This window comes from Sphaerodactylus townsendi, linkage group LG11 (genome assembly GCF_021028975.2).
Source record: "Sphaerodactylus townsendi isolate TG3544 linkage group LG11, MPM_Stown_v2.3, whole genome shotgun sequence".
Taxonomy (NCBI): Eukaryota; Metazoa; Chordata; class Lepidosauria; order Squamata; family Sphaerodactylidae; genus Sphaerodactylus; species Sphaerodactylus townsendi.
This window is the reverse complement of record NC_059435.1, coordinates 15,677,167-15,698,280: the sequence shown is the minus strand read 5'-3', so window position 1 is coordinate 15,698,280 and position 21,114 is coordinate 15,677,167. Positions and strand designations below refer to the sequence as shown.

The 21,114-nt window shown below is 44.2% G+C and overlaps 1 protein-coding gene across 1 annotated transcript in view; it reads right to left on the bottom strand.

Annotated features, from left to right (window-relative positions):
- The window catches only part of CNTNAP2 (contactin associated protein 2), a 1,428,778-nt gene that overhangs the window by 732,523 nt on the left and 675,141 nt on the right, over positions 1 to 21,114 (bottom strand). The window contains exon 4 of the mRNA XM_048510449.1: positions 3,713 to 3,860. Within this exon, the coding sequence (XP_048366406.1) occupies positions 3,713 to 3,860 (148 nt within the window). The remainder of the gene's footprint in view (positions 1 to 3,712; positions 3,861 to 21,114) is intronic.

The window sequence follows — 21,114 nt, the reverse complement described above, 5'->3', positions numbered from 1 at the left end:
CTCCGCTATAGGCTGTCTCAAAATTGATTGAACTTAACCGCAATGTTGCCTGCTCAATTTTTTATTACTAAACGCATGTTAAGTCCTAGATCTTTCTGACTTTCCTTGGCAAGGACCCAGAAAGCAACTATAGCAGTGGCGTAGGAGGTTAAGAGCTCATGTATCTAATCTGGAGGAACCGGGTTTGATTCCCAGCTCTGCTGCCTGAGCTGTGGAGGCTTATCTGGGGAATTCAGATTAGCCTGTGCACTCCCACACATGCCAGCTGGGTGACCTTGGGCTAGTCACAGCTTCTCAGAGGTCTCTCAGCCCCACCTACCTCACAGGGTGTTTTTTGTGAGTGGGGAAGGGCAAGGAGATTGACAGCCCCTTTGAGTCTCCTGCAGGAGAGAAAGGGGGGATATCAATCCAAACTCTTCTTCTACATTTGTGAGAACAGAGTAACACCGAATGATTGTAATTTTGTGATTTTTACGTTTTAAAAATCCACTGACATCATTGAAAAGAAGACTTTTAATTTCTGCGGCCATTATTGCATTAAAGCAGATATTGGACAAGATGGTCAATTCTGGACAGCACAAAAAAGATGTCTGTGACCCCTTCCACACATGCAGAATAATGCACTTTCAATCCGCTTTCAATGCACTTTTGCAGCTGGATTTTACGGTGCGGAACAGCAAAATCCACTTGCAAACAATTGTGAAAGTGGATTGAAAGTGCATTATTCTGCATGTGTGGAAGGAGCCAGAGGGACACCTGAAAAAGAGGCAACTGCCTCTTTTCACTCCACACATCCAAAACAAGATGTGCGGGGGATGTCTTAAAAAGAGGCAGCTTCTGATGTGATCTCCAGAGAGCAAAGGTGTCAGAGAGGAAAGGAGGCTGTTTCCCACCTGACCGCTTTGCTCTCTGGTTTCACCCTCAGCTTCGCCTGACATTTTGTGCAGAGCTGAATGGATTTTCCCCGCCGTCATTCGCTGATGGTTGCTCTTCAGTCTCTGATCCTGGGTGATTCTTCAGCCTGAAGAATGTACAGTTGTACTCTGCTGGTCCTGCCAATTCTGACAATATATACTTTCTGTATTTTTAATTTTTATTTTCGAGGAGCTATCTTCGTAGCTGCGCAGACACACATAAGAGAATCTTAACCACTTAGAAGATGAGTCTCCTGCCCATATAAAAGCAGTGGGTTGATCTGCCCTCCGTGGACCAATGGGTGGACCAATTCAGTTTTTCTATGCCCGTGGTGGCGAACCTTTTGCACTCCAGATGTTATGGGCTACAATTCCCAACAGCCCCTGCCAATTGGCCATGCTGGCAGGGGCTGATGGAAATTGTAGTCCATAACATCTGGAGTGCAAAAGGTTCGCCACCACTGTTCTATGCAGTAAGAAAAAAACTTCAGTGGTAGCCCTGTGTACACCAAGTTACAGTAGTCTAGTCTAGAGGTGACTGTTGTATGGATCACTGTGACCAGATCAGCATGGGACAGGTAAGGGGTCCATTGCTGGTGTTGACAGAGATGAAAAAAAATGCCATCTTTGCTTCCAATGATAGGGAGGCATCAAGAGTCACACCCACACTCTTGTTGGAGGTGGCCTGAACCAACTGCACACTATCAAGAGCTGATATTTCCCCACCTGCGCAACACTCCCCACCTGCACACTGTCAAGAGCTGCACTATCTCCCCACCTGCACAACACCCCTCCTCCCCCCCCAGCTCAGCCATAGGACCGCTGTCTTTAACAGGTTCAGTTTCTGTTGACTCTGCTTCAACCATTCCACCACAGTCTCCAAACTTTAGGCCACATCTTTTGAAACGGCCTCTGGTCAGCCATACATCAATAAGAACATAAGAACTAGCCTGCTGGATCAGACCAGAGTCCATCTAGTCCAGCACTCTGCTACTCGCAGTGGCCCACCAGGTGCCTTTGGGAGCTCACCTGCAGGAGGTGAAAGCAATGGCCTTCTGCTGCTGCTGCTCCCGATCACCTGGACTGCTAAGGCATCTGAAATATGAGACCAAGGAGGATCAAGATTGGTAGCCATAGATCGACTTCTCCTCCATAAATCTGTCCAAACCCTTTTTAAAGCTATCCAGGTAGATATAGCCGGGTGTCATCTGCATATTGATGGCAGCCCAGTCCCAAACTCCTGACTAACTGGGCAAGGGGGTGGGGGGTGCACATGGATGTTAAACATTGTTGGGGAGAGACTTGATCCTTGTAAAACTCCACACACCAAAGGGTAAGAGTGTTGAAATTCTTTAGAAATGTTGTAAAGTATCTCCTGGAACTTTGGAAGGAGGAAAAAAAAAGATCAAAATTGTCACCACCGGTATTAATATGTCAGGCCCTCTAGTTACATGGTGAAACTAACGGGATTGTTGTGCGTCCCTCTGTGTTCTCAACAGACAACAGTACAATGCGGCAGATGATTCATTGCACAGCTTATACTGAAGCCTGGCGTTCTTGTCTCGGTGTGGCTGGCAGCATGGATTGAGTCATTTCCAGAACTAATATAAAATATTAAGGAAGCCTATAGAGTGTTGATATGACAGACATGACTATAAGCCCATGAATTTCATTATCCTTTCCATTTTCTCCCCTTAGGCCTTTTAATACATTTTCCTTACATGCTGTAAATGCTTTGTTCCGGCACAAGTTTGTTCAGAACGCTACAATACTTTTCTCAATAGCGGCAACCATACAGAGTGAAAAGAATGACTGACAATAGTGGAGATTATCATGACACCACTGTTAAAAAAAATTGTGCCTAGAAATTTAGAGCGATGAGCGTAATGCCAGGAAGCTAACTGTAGCGTGTATTAAGTGTTCAAACTATTTTACTTCTATATTTTCTCTGTAACCCTTATAACAAATCAGAATTATTAATTCTGCAGTGCATATTTATGAGGCGAGAGACAATAGTGGCCAAGGGCCACAATTTGAACCAGGAATTACCTGGTTCACAGTTCAGCCACTATGATGCGTTATCCTTATATCTAGCATCCAGGTCTGGCCCCTGTGAGGATTATAAAAACTACACAAAACAGTCAACCATAGCTATAAATTAGGGTTCTGCAAATCCAGGGCATATCCTTGGATTTACAGATCAATACAATTTGTTCCAAAATGGGGAAAATAGAAACAGTGAGAAGAGCTGGTAGGAGGAATCGGATTTTGTCTCCGCCATAAGTTGAAAGATAGACAGAGGGATGGACAGATGGACGGACGGACGGACAGAAAGGGTGTGTATGTGTGTAATATAAAAGAAGAGTTTGGATTGATATCCCCCCTTTCTCTCCTGTAGGAGACTCAAAGGGGCTTACAATCTCCTTGCCCTTCCCCCCTCACAACAAACACTCTGTGAAGAGGGTGGGGCTGAGAGAGCTCCGAAAAGCTGTGACTAGTCAAAGGTCACCCAGCTGGTGTGCGTTGGAGTGCACAGGTTAATCTGAATTCCCCAGAGAAGCCTCCACAGCTCAGGCGGCAGAGCAGGGAATCAAACCCGGTTCCTCCAGATTAGAGTGCACCTGCTCTTAACCACTTCGCCACTGCTGCTCTGTTCCTGGTCTTTTTCATGCTCAAAGGGTAAACTGATACATTGGAACACACTTGCTTTCATCATCGTAGGGCAAGCTGCCATAAGGTAAAAAAAGCTCTGAAAAAAACATAAATGGAAGAACAGAGTAGATGTTCAAAGGACTTACAATATGGACAGCCGTAGACCTCAATCCTCAGCCCAATCTGACCTTCTCCACTCCAGTCGAGAGGAAGGATTCGCACATAGCGTGCTACCACTGGATGCTGTAAATCGTGCCGCACCACGCCGTCAGAATTGACATTTCCAGGGAACGCCTAGAACAAAAGACAATAAACATCCTTTCAGTATTATTGCTAGTAAGAAGCCATGGAACAGTGCCGCATGTTACTGTGTGAGCATCTGCTTTGCTCTCCCAGGTCCAGTCCTGGCATCTCTGGCTAAAAAGTCCAGAAACTAAGCGTTGTGAATAACTCCGAAGAGCCAAAACCAGAGCAGACAGCGATGACCTTAATGCACCGATGACCAGACTCGGCAGAAGTCAACAACCTTTTCTCACCTGGAGGACAGCTCCTTGGGCTGGAAGAAGGCTTCAAAGGGGACGGAGCAGAGCGGTAGGACGCAAACTATTCAACAAACTATTTTTTCTTCAACGTATTTTAATAGACTCTGTCGAAGAATTTTCATGGTGCAAGTGCCTTTCCCCTAAGCAGTTTCTCTCTGTCTCTGTCTCTGTCTCTGTCTCTGTCTCTGTCTCTGTCTCTGTCTCTGTCTCTGTCTCTGTCTCTCTCTGTGTGTGTGTGTGTGTGTGTGTGTGTGTGTGTGTGTGTGTGTGTGTGAAAGAGCTCATTATTTCCCTCCTACCTGTGGTGCCAGGGAACCCGATAGGTGTGACTGTGATGAAGCTACTGCTTCTTGCCCCCCCCCCCACTCCCTCCCCACTATCTGGATTGAAGAGTTTTGGATTTATATCCCCCCTTTCTCTCCTGCAGGAGACTCAAAGGGGCTGACAATCTCCTCGCCCTTCCCCCCTCACAACAAACACCCTGTGAGGTAGTTGGGGCTGAGAGAGCTCCGAGAAGCTGTGACTAGCCCAAGGTCACCCAGCTGGCGTGTGTGGGAGTGCACAGGCTAATCTGAATTCCCCAGATCAGCCTCCACAGCTCAGGCGGCAGAGCTGGGAATCAAACCCGGTTCCTCCAGATTAGATACATGAGCTCTTAACCTTCTACGCCACTGCTGCTGTCTTACAAACTCCTTCCCTTCCTCTCCCCACAACAGACACCTTGTGAGGGAGGTGGGGCTGAGAGAGTTCAGAGAGAACTGTGACTAGCCCAAGGTCACCCAGCTGGCGTGTGTGGGAGTGCACAGGCTAATCTGAATCCCCCAGATAAGCCTCCCCAGCTCAGGCGGCAGAGCGGGGAATCAAACCCGGTTCCTCCAGATTAGATACATGAGCTCTTAACCTCTTACGCCACTGCTGCTCCTTGGGCTGTTAATAGCTAAACAAATCGTTATCGATCATCATATCTCAGTCCCAATAATACATTTTAAAAGCCTGGGGTAGACCCCCCTGGCACGCATGCCGATAGCAGTCTACCAGACCATTTGGCTTGCTATCCAGGGACAAATCTCCTCGCAAGCCACTGAGGAGCAGGCAGAATGGCTGGCATCAAATCCGCTGTAGAAGACAGCAGGCCTGGCTCTGGTGGAAGCCAACTGTACGTCCTTATGACCGGAATCGCCAGAAGGTTGCTATCAGAGGACCCTTTGGTGAGCAATAAGGGGAGATTTGGTCCCATAGATAACAATGGTCCCAGATTGCTCAAGGCCTTAAAGGTTAATACCAAAACTTTGAAAAAACATTTTTAAAATCTCCTTCACACACTATAGCACTAAATAAAATAAATTCCAATATACACAGTGGGGTAGGGATGTGCACCTAAAAAAAGCAGTTTTCAGAGTTGTAATTTGGGGATGCCATGAATATTGCTGTTTTGGGTTATCATTGTGGTATCTGATTTTTTTAAAAATTCTGAAATGTTAGGGTCCATTATTTCACATGGGGAGTCTATCCACAGGCATGGAATAGCTGGCTGCTTTCCAAGCAAACAATGTCAAAATTGCAGGGAACTTAGTCCTGCCTGTCCACCAAAGTCCCACCAAATCTCAAATGGATTAGATTAAAGGGTCCAGTTGAAAGGGCGTCTGAGGATGGAGCCTCTACCCATCCTATTTGGCTTCATTGTCACCCCTGCTACACATGGGGTGTTTGTGTGGCATCACAGAGCTAACCTCCCAACTGCCCTTGACTTAGTAGCTCTGTCCCTGCCTTGCCTTCTGCAAAGGAGAGAGGAGACTTCACACAGTTTCATTGTTGTGTGCCTTGGAAGATCCCTTTGCTGTTTCTCTGTAGCCCCCCACAGTGAGTCAGAGTACCAGAAAAGACAGAGTTAAAGGGGAATATTGGTCCAGTATGTGCAGCCCATTGCTGGACAGGCCTTATTAGAAGTGGCAGGGCCTGGCATCTAATAATTGGCAGCAGCAATTGCTTGAACTAATTAGAACAGGGCCAGCACATTAATGACAGGCCTAGATTCATAATGGCGTATCCCTTAAATGTCCTCAGAATACATCCACACTACAAATTTAAAACAGATTTAGAGTTAATTGTCACAGGGCATAGCCAGAGAATCCTGGAACTGTGGTTCATCAACAATGCGCGAAAAGGGAGGGAGCTCCGCCAAACAGATCCCAGCGTATTTACAACATTTCAGTCCCCAGGGGATTTCTTTGCAAAAGGCAAGACAATTAAACCGGTCTGGAATAAACTCATTTTATGTGTTGTCCAAGACTTTCGCGGCGGGAATCAACTCGCTGTTATGGGTTTTTTGGACTCTGGGTGCGTGGTCTGATAGTTTTTGTTCCTGATGTTTAACCCACATGGTACGACTGGAATCTTCAGAAGCAGGTCATGGTAAGATGATTATCATCATCATCATCATTATTATTATTATTATTATTATATTTATTATATTTATTATATTTATTATATTTATAAACCGCCCTCCCCCGGAGGGCTCAGGGTTAGGGTTAGATGTGTTTCTCTCCATGGCATAATGTGGAGTGATTTGTGTGACTGGGTACCGATTTTGTCCAACACACAGGTGGGGAAGGGTTGAGATGCATTTGCATGCGTCCAGGCAGAATTCATTTGAAGTTTGTATTTGAACGTGTTCTAGTGGCCTGAAGGTGTGTCACTCATTTCAGGAACCAAGCCAGCCACAGGATCTAGCTTGAGAACACAGAAGTTCTGGACAACTCCAATAGTTCCTGTATCAGTCTACTCAGGGAAGCCACTAAAATCTGCAAGCACCGGGACGGTTTCAATAAAAAGAATCTGAAAAGGAACAAATCCTGGGACGAACAAACACCAAAACCAAAATCCAGATGAGTTGTCAAACACCCTTCAACACTCCACCAGATACTACAAACTTCTCCCCCCCCCCCCCCCCCCCCCCCACACACACCATTTCACCTCACTCCAGTTTCTGAGGTGAGTCACATGCATTTAGACCACCTGGACAAGTTCAAAAGCAAACAGCAAAGGAACTCCACCCAGACACATGCAAATGCACCTCACCACCTCACACCGGTGAGGTGCTACCCATGGGGTATTTGTGTGACATCACTGAGCTAACCTCCCAACTGCCCTTGACTTCGCAGCTCTGCCCCCTAGCTTGCCTGCTGCAGAAGAGAGAGGCAACTTCACACAGTTTCACTGTTGTGTGCCTTGGAAGATCCCTTTGCTGTTTCACTGTAGCCTTCCCCACCCCCCAACATGTACTGTAGCCCCTTGTGAGATGGACAAAACAGATGCCCAATCACACAAATCACCCCACACTGTATCATGGAGAGAGGACATCTTACAGTGGCAAGCCTTTGAAGATGCCAGCCATAGAGGCAGGTGAAACGTTAGAAGCTAAAACTACCAGACCGTGACCATGAAGCCTGGAAAACCCACAACAGCCAATCAGGTTTTACATTTGAATTGTAGCTCCAATAATTTTTTTTTGCTTCAAAATATGCACTCTGCGTATTTCACTACAAATGACTGCTACAACCATTCTTTTGTCTTCATCTTTCTCTGAGAATCGTAACAACATGCTCATTCTCAGGAATCATGGCCGAATCAAAAATCAAGGTAAATTTCACTTAGGTTGGTTTCTTGAATTGTAAAATTTATTTCAGTACATCCCTGGGTTCAGATGTGAACTTCTCCCCATATATTCCTTTTATGTACTCCTGTATTCCTTCTTATATTGTTGAATCATTTTTGTACTGTTCTGAAAAGAGAGCAAACTGTTCCTGTGTCTCCTTTTCTACCTGAGAAATTCAATCTTCCATATTTTCTCCTCTCTTCACTCCTGGTATCATTCTTCTTTCAGTTTCTTTCCTTTAAAAATGTGCCAGATATCTTCCAGATTTATTTGCATAGTTCAAAGCGCTTCTGCCTTAGAAATCTTAACTTCGTCTGCATCTCCTCAGTTTCTCAGCACATCTAATTGGGTGTTGTGGGTTTTCCACGCTACATGGCCAGGGACTGATAGTTTGGGATCTGCAAAGCATCTGGTAGTATCTTTGCACTGTCTAGATTTATAACTAAGGTTTGTGATATCCAGTACATATCAATCCTTGAGTATGTTTGGCACCCATCAGAAAAGAAAGTATCGTCTCTAGTATTTGGGTTTTTAATCTTTCAAGCATCTTCCAAATGTAAGATTAAATTAAGCACATTTTGGGGAAGTTTGCCTCCTTTGTTTTGTTTTGTTTTGTTTTTGGGAATTATCGCTTTTTGGATCCATTATCACATTTTCCAGATAACATTCTCTCTCTTTTTTGAAGATCTAATATGGATTGGAAAAAAAATCATAAAAGGTTTCTCTTGTATTGTTTGGGGCAGATCTTGCTAGTAAGTAAATCTTGCCATCTGGATGCCTGATTTCCCAAACAATATATCTTCCTTCAGAGTCTCTTAATTTTTCTGTAACGTCTATTTGTAAAGTTATTTAATAATAATGTGACTCATTTGAATTCGAATCGAATACCTTTAATAATGTGACTCCTTTTTCTTATTATTCACTGAGGCTGCATACACTCACTCAAATTATTATTATTTTGAATATTTTCATGGTTTTTCCCTTTATGTATATTCTTGAATGCATAATATATCTGCATTTTTAATAGGTCAAATAATTTTGTTCACTTAGAAGAGAATTTAGACCATTAATGTTTACCAATACAATCTTCATTTTGTCCATTTCATTATAATGGTGTGGCCCGGTCTATTTTGTACTCTTTTTTGTCTGGTGTTCCTTTCTCTCACCCCACCCCCTTGTTTTCAGTGAGTTTTGTTTTGAACTGATAGAACGCTTTCTGGTTCTCTCTCCGATTCTTTGGATGTATTTTCAATTAAAAGTCCTTCTGCCAGTTTCTTAGCTCGTTCCGCTGTAGTGATTATTCTTTTGCCATTGGATAGTGCAACTTCTATAGCAAATGGATCTTCAATAACTCTTTATTTTGTTCCTTAGGAAACCAAAGTCGCTCCTTTTCCTCAAAAAACTTGTAGGTAAGAAAAAAAATCTGCTTTTCTTTCCCTGCTACATTGAGTGGAGATTCCCTTTTTAAAATCAGTATGGTGTTTCATGTTTTCTTATGTGTAAACCTGACTGATATATTCCATGACAATTTATTCTAAATGCAAAACTAGAATTCATTCTGAATATCTGTCCAGTATCTACAATCTCCCTGGATCTTCAGGGACGGGGGCATGGCGAGGGGAGCAGCTGACATTAGTCAGCTCTTTCCTGACCTTTCCTGGCATTATACTGGTGGGCCGCAGTTATGAGGTAAACCAGCCTTTTAGCTGGTGTAAGTCCATTGCGGACTGTAGAGGCTACAGGGTGGTGGGGAGACTTTTGCACTTTTTGAGCCTCCCCACACCATGAGGAAGCCTCTTTGGAAGCAGTAAGGCGGTGTCTCTTTGGCACTGCAGCTTGCTGCCCCCAGTGTGGGTGTGGCTGCTCGTATTGCTGAAAGTTTGTCCATTACCTGGACATTCTGTTCATTATTGTTCCTTCTGTTCTTATCCTTTTGGCCTGCCCCTGATGCAATTATTGCCTTTCTGTTCTTTCCTCTTTGCTTAAATATTTTATATAATCTTTTCATATGCTATTCCATCGTCAAAATACTCAACAATATTCAAAAATATTTAAAACCAACAATTCTACCATCTATCCCATATGCAATATTTCAGTGTACCAACCAAGATTTATGAATCAAAGAATTATTTTTTTTTCATAAGTGAAATCATTTAAACAGTTCAGCCAGTTGACTACCAACTTAATTTATTTATTATGTGATGGGCTGCTTGGAAATATGATTTTTAAAGTGCAGTTTTGTCTAAAACAACTTTATATGGTCAGAGTGAGGTAGAAGTCCTAGGAATAGGGGAGCCACCTGATTGGCTATGGCCTCCTACATTCTGATTGGCCAAGTACTGTATGATGCAGAGGCTCATCATACCACAGAGTTAACTCCCTGTCAGGAGGATCTGTGAGGCTTTTTGGTCTTGAATGTTCCTACTGTTAAGTGCTGTCTATCTTAACTGTGTGCGAAAAACTAAACATCTGAGGGAAGTAGTTAGTTAAAGTGTGGGACTGCTATTGATATCAGTCTGAGTACTAGGTGAAAGCAAATATATACTCTGACAAAGTATACTGGTGAAAGGGTTCATTGGAGGGCCAAGTTGTAGAGCCATAATAAAGCAGGATAGGGATGTCATTGGATTTTTGTATACCAGTGGGCCTGGGGTATTGGGATTTGCTTTGGTTTACCTCAGCAGCGAGTTTATATTTTCTTCTGAAATTCTCTCATATGCTCCAGTAATAAACATAAATTTGCAAGATAATCTCTAGTGGCTCTTCCTTTTCTGAATCCAGCTTGAACATTACTTGTTCCACTAGATGGCTCCAAAATCCTTCTTGTTTGATCTCCTGCGGCACCAGTTTGCTTTCAAGATGGGTCCAATCTTTTAGTTTCAGAAATCTGTGTCAAAGTCTTGATTCAACAAACACTCCTTAAAACATAACTTCTGGGATCTCTGGAATCCTACTATTTCAAACAAAGGTTCCAGTATAACTAAATACCTGCATCAAAAACAACTGCTAATACCATTGTAAAGAGAGCCTTGCTCCATCTATAATCAAGTTATCCTGAGCAAGGCTTTCAAGAACAACACATGGACCAGAGAGGTACATATTAGGAGAAATGGTTATATCCATGCTTGGCTTGTGGAGAACTATTACCCAACTTACATTCCTGTCTGGTTCTTCTTTCCTTCCTGTGACCCTTTGCTTGACTTTGTTAAATTGTGTCACGCCTATACCTGCCCATTTCTCTCATTCGAAAATCATGTTGACATACAGTTGTTGAGAGTGCCGGTAATTCTTCCTTACTTTGTGTTACCCTCTCCATGCCAAGTATCTTTTGAAGGTGGAGGAAAACACAGCAAGGTCAGGTTTGGCCTATTCAGAGCTTGATGAAAGCACCGAGTACAATTTCATGCTCGGCATCATACTTGTCAAAGGCTCCTCATTGTGAGTGACAACACTCCCAGCACCTAGCAGCCCTCCAAGTGGGTAAATGGCTGTGAGCGAGTCACACACTGCAAAACCAATCTGTACATCTCATGGCCCTAAATCGTATGCATCAGCGCTTGACAGCCACATAAAGCTTTACTAAGCAAGTTCGTTAAAACTTTTTGCCTGAAGTCAAGGGACTCGGCTGCTTTCAACTTGACATCCAATATTCAGATGAAATGTTGTATTATGAGTGAACTGGCAGGATCCAGTATATCCTTCAACATAATCAAATGTCATGCTTGAGACTCTGAGATGGAGACCCCCTTTTTTAAGACACGGATTTTGTGAGATACAGAAAAGCAGGTCAGCCAAAAAGAAATCTCCAAACTTGAAAGAAACTTCTGAATCCCAACCTGCAGGTCAAGCCCCACTCCAAAACCACATGCAGTTGGAATGCAGAAGAGTCAGATCTTCTTTAGTTTGAACATTCCTGGATGTATGGGATGGCCATTCCGGCTCCGAGTCTTGAGCCGTCTCCATCATCAAGGGTAATAAGAAGTAGGGGTGGGACTTGGTCCTGCTTTTATATAGACATCATCCCATTTTCCCAAATCCATCGCAAAGAGAGTAGCATTCTTCTATTGGGCTCATTGTTCTGAGAGTGTAGCTCCTTATCCTGCATGTCTGGGGATTCTCTCACTGTGAAGCTTCCCCAGAGCAGCACTGGCGTAGGAGGTTAAAAACTCGTGTATCTAATCTGGAGGAACCGGGTTTGATTCCCAGCTCTGCCGCCTGAGCTGTGGAGGCTTATCTGGGGAATTCAGATTAGCCTGTACACTCCCACACACGCCAGCTGGGTGACCTTGGGCACAAAGGAGGGCTTGGTCCATTAAAGGCTCGGGCCAGCCCTCCCACTTCCGGTGACATCTGCCCTGGCCTGACATGGCCAGTGGTCTGCTTCCGCCCTTACTTGGGTAGAAACAAGACAGCCCCGCCTACCCACCCAGAGCGGCAACCGCAGCTCGTGGTGATTCACAGCTGTCTTTGCTGCTTTCTCTCTTTCTCTCTCTCTCTCTCTCTTTGAAAAACAAAACAAAAAAGAAAACCCTTTCAACCAGTCTGTGGGCCAAGAGTCGGAGAAACTGCTGTTGGGTGCGTGGGAAAAGGCAAAAGAAGTTGGGAGGGATGAGTAAAGCTGAGGCAAGCTGAACACACACAAAATATCTTCGCTTTCTCAGTGAAAAGAAAGGAAAAGTCACACTTGAAGTGGTTTTGGAAGCCATGGGATTTCTCTGATCTGTGGCATAGTGGGCTGAAGAGTGGGGGAAATGTGTACACAACCAAGAATCTGACTCGACGGCAAGCCACCAGTGCATAAATGTCCTGAGTTACGAATTCAAGAGCTGCCTTCTCATGGGGTCCTCTGCTTGTATCACTCTATTTTAGGGCTGATTTCAAATTCTTTATCCCTTCTGTTTCAACTAGAGGGATTGCTGAATTATGTTAAGTTGCAGATCAAAATCAAACCCTGCAGCTCTTATTAGAAATATGATGAGAGGAGCTGATGCTACCCCAAGAGCTCTTCTTCTCATAACTGAGCCTTTTCAAACAGGTTTTTGCATCTGTGTGTATGAAAATGAGTCTTGTCTTCCTGGTGCAAAATGTGGCTCCTCTAGAGGAAGGGATACTCTGAAGCAAACTGCAGCTCAGTGAATGCACACTTACATGAAAGCCCCACTGAATACAAGACCATTGAACACAAAGATCAGTCTAGTGCAATGGTGGCGAACCTATGGCACGGGTGCCAGAGGTGGCACTCAGAGCCCTCTCTGTGGGCACGTGGGCACATAGTTCATGTGGGGGGGGCAGAAAATCACCCCCCACACACACACACATCTAGGCTGGCCTGGGCTGCTGGGCATGACATGTAGGTAACCCTGTTAAGTGCTGTTAAACCACACTGATTTTCATGGGAAGAACTAAAGCGCAATCCTTTACCTAGGAGTAAGCTCGGTTGCTGGCAATGGGCCTTGCTTCTAAACCCTCCTAGGGTCGTGATTCACCCATTGGAAGAGTTGCATGGATGCTTCAAAGCAAAGCCACCTACTACCACCAAGCTTACTCCCAAGTAATGCGCGCCTTGGAGCCAACCGTTTTTTCTAAACTAAAACCTCAGTATTCAGGTTAAATTGCCATGTTGGCACTTTGCGATAAATAAGTGGGTTTTGGGTTGCAGTTTGGGCACTCGGTCTCGAAAAGGTTCGCCATCACTGGTCTAGTATAAGGGTGGAGAAGGACGGAAGGAAGGGAGGAGTTCGAAGCAATCTGAGCTCTTATAATCAGCACTATTTAAGCTTGGATTGGCTGAAGTTCAATCTATGGAAAGCTGAGAGGAGGTCAACTTTGAATTGTACATTTCCTCACACATGGTAGGAATTTTTGAACATTATTTGTACATCAAGAAGTCAACTGGATGCATTATGAGTATAAATGATGTGCAACAAATTGAGCCCTTCGGGGAAGGGCGGTATAGAAATTCAATAAAATAAATAAAATAAGTAAAAACAAATGCCTAAGAATCTACAGGATCAGGGAGTAAGTGAATGAGAAAATCCTCTTCCAGAGCTGCATGAGAGCTGCTCTGAAGATCTCGTTGGATAACTTGGTATTGTTTTGGGGGATACTTTTGAAACCTGATGTACAGTTAATTTCTCTTTCTTCTCTGTTTTTCTTTGCAATAGATGTGTTGACAAAATCAGGAAACATTTGTAGGGAACCTTTCCTAATAATGCTGAGAAAGGTTGAAGGCAGCAGGAAAAGAGGAAGGCCCGCCCTGCAATGGGTTGACTCTATAAAGAAAGTCTGCAAAATCTCAGCAAGGCTGTCAAGGATCTGACTTTTGGAGGACAGGGTCTCCAAAGTGATGCAAAAGTGATGGCACTTAATACACACTCACGCAGTGAAGTAGTTCTTGGGGAGCGTCTTTGTAGATCAAATCAGTGTAGAACCAGGGGGCATACATTGAAAATGCTGGGGGGAAGAATTAGGACTAATAAAAGGAAACACTTCTTCACGCAATGTGTGATTGGTGTTTGGAATATGCTGCCACAGGAGGTGGTGATGGCCACTAACCTGGATAGCTTTAAAAGGGGCTTGGACAGATTTATGGAGGATAAGTCGATTTATGGCTACCCATCTTGATCCTCTTTGATCTGAGATTGCAAATGCCTTAACAGACCAGGTGATCGGGAGCAACAGCCGCAGAAGGCCATTGCTTTCACATCCTGCATGTGAGCTCCCAAAGGCACCTGGTGGGCCACTGCGAGTAGCAGAGAGCTGGACTAGATAGACTCTGGTCTGATCCAGCAGGCTTGTTCTTATGTTCTTATGTAGTAGGCTCCAGGGTGTCTTCAGGATTTTTACCAGCCTCCTCTTTTCTAATCCACGACTCCACCCACTCCAATTCACTGCCTATACTAATCTGAGTATAAGTATAAGTAATACATACATTGGTTTTTTTTAAAAAAACATTTGCAATACACAGATGCAATGCAAACTGACCTACAAGACCAATAGTAAAAAAAATGGAGAATCAAAAGCAATAATGCCATAAGCAGATCTTTAAAAAGTAGAAAACCTTAAGCCAGCCATTCTTCAATCCACCTCACAGGGCTGTCGTGGAATAATGAGAAGAAAGGGAGAATCACATAGGTTGTCCTGAGCTCCCTGAAGGACTCACAAATGAGACAAGTCAGAAATAAAATATTTGATTTCCAGGTCAGTTGCAGCCACTTTGAAGGGATAGAAACATTTCTCGGAAAATACTTCTTGTCAACATTCATGTGTAGGCAGGGGAAGTTGAGCTAGAGGCAGTGGTGGCGAACCTTTGGCACTCCAGATGTTATGGACTACAATTCCCATCAGCCCCTGCCAGCAGGACCAATTGGCCCAGCTGGCAGGGGCTGATGGGAATTGTAGTCCATAACATCTGGAGTGCCAAAGGTTCGCCACCACGGAGCTAGAGGAAGTGATTGTGCACACTTGGTGGCTATTTTCTCGAAGCATCAAAAAAGTGTTGGAAAAGGGAGACATTTCCCAGTACTGCTGGACGGGCGGTTGGGCCGGGGGGGGGGGGTAATTTTGGCTGAACCCTAGTTCCACCTAATTAATATTTTTTAGCAGTAAAGACGTGTGAACTCCCCTGGTAAATTCCACGGGTTCTAGCAAAGCTTTTGTTGGCTTCTCTCAAAATTCCTCAGACATTTTGCTCAGGCAAGAACCAAAGACACTTCAAATTCTGCTGGAAGCAGGATTATCTGCCAACTCTAATTAGGAGCCCTTTCCTGCCTGCTTCCCAAACGTTACCAGTTGCAACATTATGATTAGTCTTAGCTGGAAGTGATTGAAATTATTTTCTCCCCCACCCTTTCCTTGCTCGTGCAGTAGTTCATCAACATGCTTTCAATTTACATTGTGTAATGAAGCATAATATCTAAACCCAAACAACAAAAGACCCCCTGTTCAAACCGCGTTTGTTATCCTCTTGTATTGTAATTACTCGCACCTTTGTCACCAGAACGTTGCCTAGCTATTTGCCTGTTGCTAGAAAACATGCCAGGGATAGGGAATGGTACGGTACAGCCCAACCTTGTCAGATCTCGAACACTAAACAGGTCGGTACTCAGATGGGGAACCACCGGAGAAGGCAGTGACAAACCACTTCTGATTTGCCTTGAAAGCTGCTCGCCAGGGTCACCATGAATCAGTTGCAACTTGATGGCACAACCAACATCCTTTAACCCCTCTGCAGTCTCGGAAGGAGGGTGACTGATGTGCACCCAAAGATCTGCCTTGTATCCATGCACAGAAAGCACTTCAATGCACAAACAAAAATATATCCCCCCCCCCCCCACTGAAGCTGCCGCTTTCCATCTGGCTGGGCCCTGGTTTCCATCTTGGGTCCTACCTATCCCCTCCCTCCGCTGGCCTTTAGATCGGGCGCTTTGTTGTTTTAACTGGTATGTAATTGTAACTGTTATTTAAGTTTTAAAGTTTTAAGTTTTAAGTTTTTAATGAATTAAGCTGCATTCTTGTATTTGAAATGTTTTGCTGATTGTTGTTTAAAGTGCAGCCATTTTGTGAGCCGCCTCGAGCCCTTCGGGGGTGAGGCGGCTTATAAATCTCATAATAAATAAATAAATAAATAATCCTGCCACCACCTTGGATGCAGTTCATTCTATCCACTGAAAAGCAAAGCAAGCAAGGTTATGGGACCTTCTGGAGTAATCTCCAACAGAGCGTCCACCTTGGTGTTTTTTAGCACCTGTATCCTTCTTTCACAGAAGAAGAAGAAGAGTTTGGATTTACATCCCCCCTTTCTCTCCTGTAGGAGGCTCAAAGGGGCTTACAAACTCCTTGCCCTTCCCCCTCACAACAAACACTCTGTGAGGTAGGTGGGGCTGAGAGAGCTCCGGAAAGCTGTGACTAGCCCAAGGTCACCCAGCTGGCGTGTGTGGGAGTGTACAGGCTAATCTGAATTCCCCAGATAAGCCTCCACAGCTCAGGCGGCAGAGCGGGGAATCAAACCCGGTTCCTCCAGATTAGATACATGAGCTCTTAACCTCCTATGCCACTGCTGCTTCTTTCACAGAGCACACCAGATTCTCTCCCCCATACCAAAGGGCCACTTGTGGCTTTCCTCTACCACACTGTAGCAGAATTCGCATTTTAAAAAGCCCGGGACATCAACTTGTGCCTGCAGGGAGTACCTTTTTGCAAAACAGCTTCCCCATCATAGCAAGTCATTTTGGGATTGGTCCCCCCATCCTTTCACAGATTCCAAATGGGCTGAACAAGTTTGAGGGCCCTTGCTCCAGGGGATAATTTCTGGTGGGTCGCTGTTTTACCTGAATCAGAGCTCTGTTGTACAAAAGATGATGCTGGAATAACCTCTGTTCATTCCCAAGGTGCCTCTTGACTCCAGATTTATTTTACATTTCTTGAAGGTATCCAGTGTGCCAGTTGTGCATAGCACATCGGATTCAAACAGCCGTGTCTGCATTGGTGGGTTAGAAACAGGGTGTGTGCAGGTGTGGAGTTAAATATTTGATATGCCTTTTCCAAGATCTATTTCCATCAGTTTGGTTAAACGGAACAGCCAATGGGAATTGAAAAGCATTTAAGAAAACTTCACCTCATCAGTGACAGATCAATTAATCAGAAGCGAACAAGTTCTTTATTGAAGTTATCGTGAGTAGTTCAAGTGGATCAGCAACATAAACTGAACTGATAGCAAACAGCATTTTCCAGACAGGAGTCTGGTGGCAGGGTACAGAGAACAGTACAACTATATTTCTGTACAACCACTGGGATTGCGCACTTCATATTTCTCTCTCTCTCTCTCACACACACACACACGCACGCACGCACGCACACACGCAAACACTGCAATATAATAAATCACTTTTGAGACTCTGGGGATTTAGTGATTTAGAAGAAGAGCTTGAATTCTCTCCTGTAAGGAGACTCAAGGTGGCTTACAATCTCCTTTCCCTTCCCCCATACAACAAACACCCTGTGAGGTGGGTGGCGCTGAGAGAGCTCTGAGAAGCTGTGACTAGCCCAAGGTCACCCAGCTGGCGTGTGTGGGAGTGTACAGGCTAATCTGAATTCCCCAGATAAGCCTCCAAAACTCAAGCGGCAAAGCTGGGAATCAAACCCGGTTCCTCCAGATCAGAGTGTACCTGCTCTTAGCCACTACGCCACTGCTGCTCCTTTAGACTGTTTTAATTCATGCTTTTTTAAAAAATTATTCCCATCAACAGTCAAACACCTGTGCTCCTGTCTACTCTTATAGCAACGCTTTGAAAAATAACTGAATTTGCTCCAGATAAGTCAAGATATTGAGAGTTTACTAAATTTTCACGTTGAACCCACTGATTTTTTTAACATGAGCAACATCACAAGCTCTCCCCCTCCCCCTCCCATTCTGCTATAAAGGCTGTGAGAAGATGATGTGCGTAAGTTAATCACATTTCTGTGCTGGATTCTGGTTAGTCCTGTGTTTAAAGTGTTGTCAAGCTGCAGCTGAATTACAGCAACCTGGTTGAGTTTTTAAAGCCAAAGGACTAACAGAGGTGGTTTGCAATTCCCTTCTTCTGCACTGCAACCCTGGTATTCCTTGATGGTCTCCCGTCCAAGTAGTAGCCAGGGCTGACCCTTCTTAGCTTCTGAGATCTGATGAGATGAAGCTAGCCTGAGACATCCAGGTCAGTCATATGTGGTGCAAAATGCAGTAAAGACAGCTGTGAATCATCCACCGGCTGCGGTTGCCTCTGGGGGTGGGATGGGTGGAGCCAAGGTGACTGCTTCCGCTTAACTGAGGGCGGAAGCGAAGCCCGGGCCATGTTGGGCAAGGGCTGACGTCACCAGGAGGGGAGGGCGGATTGACCCTTTAAAGGGGGAAGCCCTCCTTTGTTCTGGCCATGTGCTGCGGCCAGCCAGCGATTTGCCCACCCACCTCTCCCCGGGGTTATTTGGTTGTTGCATGTTTCTGTCATAGCCGTTTGGCGGTGGTGAATGGGTAATGATGGCGGCAAGAGGCAACCGCCCTGCTGAACCGGCAAATGGGGATCACCTCTTGCCAGGAGCGTCCACCCGGCAGAGCCCTTCAGCGGAGCGAAGTGCAATACAGGGCATCCGCCTTCGCTATGAAGCAGACAGGCCAGATCAAGACCCATGCTACGCCTCACACTTCTGTTTTGGTTGGCTAATAAAATGGCTATGGCCAAAATGTTTATCCCAGCAAAGAGTCCAGTGTGGTTATTGGAGAGGATTCACCCAGGTGGTTCCCACCCTCAGAAGGCAAAGTTATAATTGCCTTATGGACGCCCTGTAGGGTTTTCAAGGCAAAAGGTGTTAAGAAGGCAGAATTCAGAGAAATGGGATTTTTAGCAGAGTTTAATTACAAGCCGTATTCTAGAAAAGATGTGTCTTTCAGCACGACCATCACAAAGATTGTTGCCAACCAAAGCATGATCCTCAAATAGCAGGCAGACCAAAAAATTTTTAAGGCAATTTAATCTCTCAGGCCCCTTCCGCACACGCAAAATAATGCGTTTTCAAACCACTTTCACAACTGTTTGCAAGTGGATTTTGCTATTCCGCACAGCTTCAAAGAGCACTGAAAGCAGTTTGAAAGTGCTTTATTCTGCATGTGCGGAACGAGCATCAAGTATAAAACACCATATAATGTTGCAATCTGAGTCTCTTCTACTCAGTGGAACTTATGGTATTTTTTAGCTTCCTTTTTATTGAAAGTTTTCCCTATTAGAGACAAACACATCTCACCGTTACATATATCTGAAGATGCCAGCCATAGATGCGGGCGAAATGTTAGGAGCAAAAAGTACCAGACCACAGCCAAAACAGCCAGATTTTCCTATAACTTTACACAAGTCTCTAGTGCATTTTTATCCCCCTCTCCCTTCAAGGGGCTCATACTGGTATCCATTGTTCTCCCTTCCTCATTTTATCTGCACATCAACCCTATGAAGTAGGCAGTTAAGAGAACGACTGGACCAGTGTCTCTCACTGACGGCAATGGGCATTCCCCCCCAGATATAACTCCCTAGCCACATTGCCATTCTGTTCCAGGCCTTTCTGTGTTTTGAATCATTTACGCTTCCTGGAGATAACAGTATTGTAGAGCTCATGTTAATGGTTCCTTTGATCATGCAGTGAATGAAATGGAAGCTGTTTAAAACTAGTTAAGCTCTTACTGATTTCATTAAATGAGCGTCGGTCCCTAATAAAATGTACAACAGAAAGCTCTACATCTGGAAGGGTTTTACAAATCTCACTTGGGCTTTTCTGTTTTCGTTGTAATCCAACTTTTAGCCCTCATGAAACATATTAATAAAAACTGAACACGCAGAGAACTTTCCACACCTTAAAACAGTCCTTTATGAAATGCTAATCAAATGCTGGATGAAATTTGGGAGAACTAATTGAGGTGTCAGGACAGGTAAAATCCATTTCTATTTTCCCTCACACTCTTACTGTAGCTACTGAAAATCGATTATAATGTCCAAGAACGGTATTTGATTCCTATTATGATAAAATTAGAATCACAGATTATTCCATTTTTCTTGGCAATTCAAGACAAACCCATTTTCCTGCTCTGGTCTTTCTAATAAACTTAGTAAAGCTTTCCGCTGACACGTGCAAAAATATGACGCAAGATGCGTTATGCTTAAGGGAACAGCATAAAGTCACAGCTTTTATCCTCACTCCCTTATTAAATAATATAAAATTACTTTTCATTCAGGTTGGAGGGGCAATAGATATTGGCAGCATTTGAAAGGAACAGAAGGCATGTTTCCATTTTTGCTTGGAAAGTAATATTTATATTGAGGCTTTCCCGAGTACTGAAAGCATTTGGCATACATTATCTTAGTAAATCTCATAACCTAGTAAGATAGATCAATATTATTGTTAAGTTTTCTGTTTGGAAGTAAAGGTCAGCAACTAAAACAACACTCCATTGGAGCTCAGAAAAACAGATAATGTAGACAAATGCAATTAAAATAATGGTAAGGATTTGGCTGTTAGTAGCATTGCAGAGAAACTGATGTGCCCAACTGCCTCATCGGTGTCAGGTTGGCTCAAAAATAGTTACTATACTGGCAGTACTCAGATCTCACAAATAAACCAGAGTTTGTCCAAGATGAAGCTGAGCTTGCTTGGGCTCACAAACTCTCCTTGGCACACCATTCCACATGCAGCGAGTTGGGATTGTTTAACTCTGGTTTAGTAGTCCAGGTTGTCTGGTGAAAGGGGCAGAGGTCATAAGCCCAAAAATAAATCAGCTCATTTTAGTCCTGAGCAGACTGTTTTGCTGATGCTGTCTGAATAAAAGAAGAGGAGT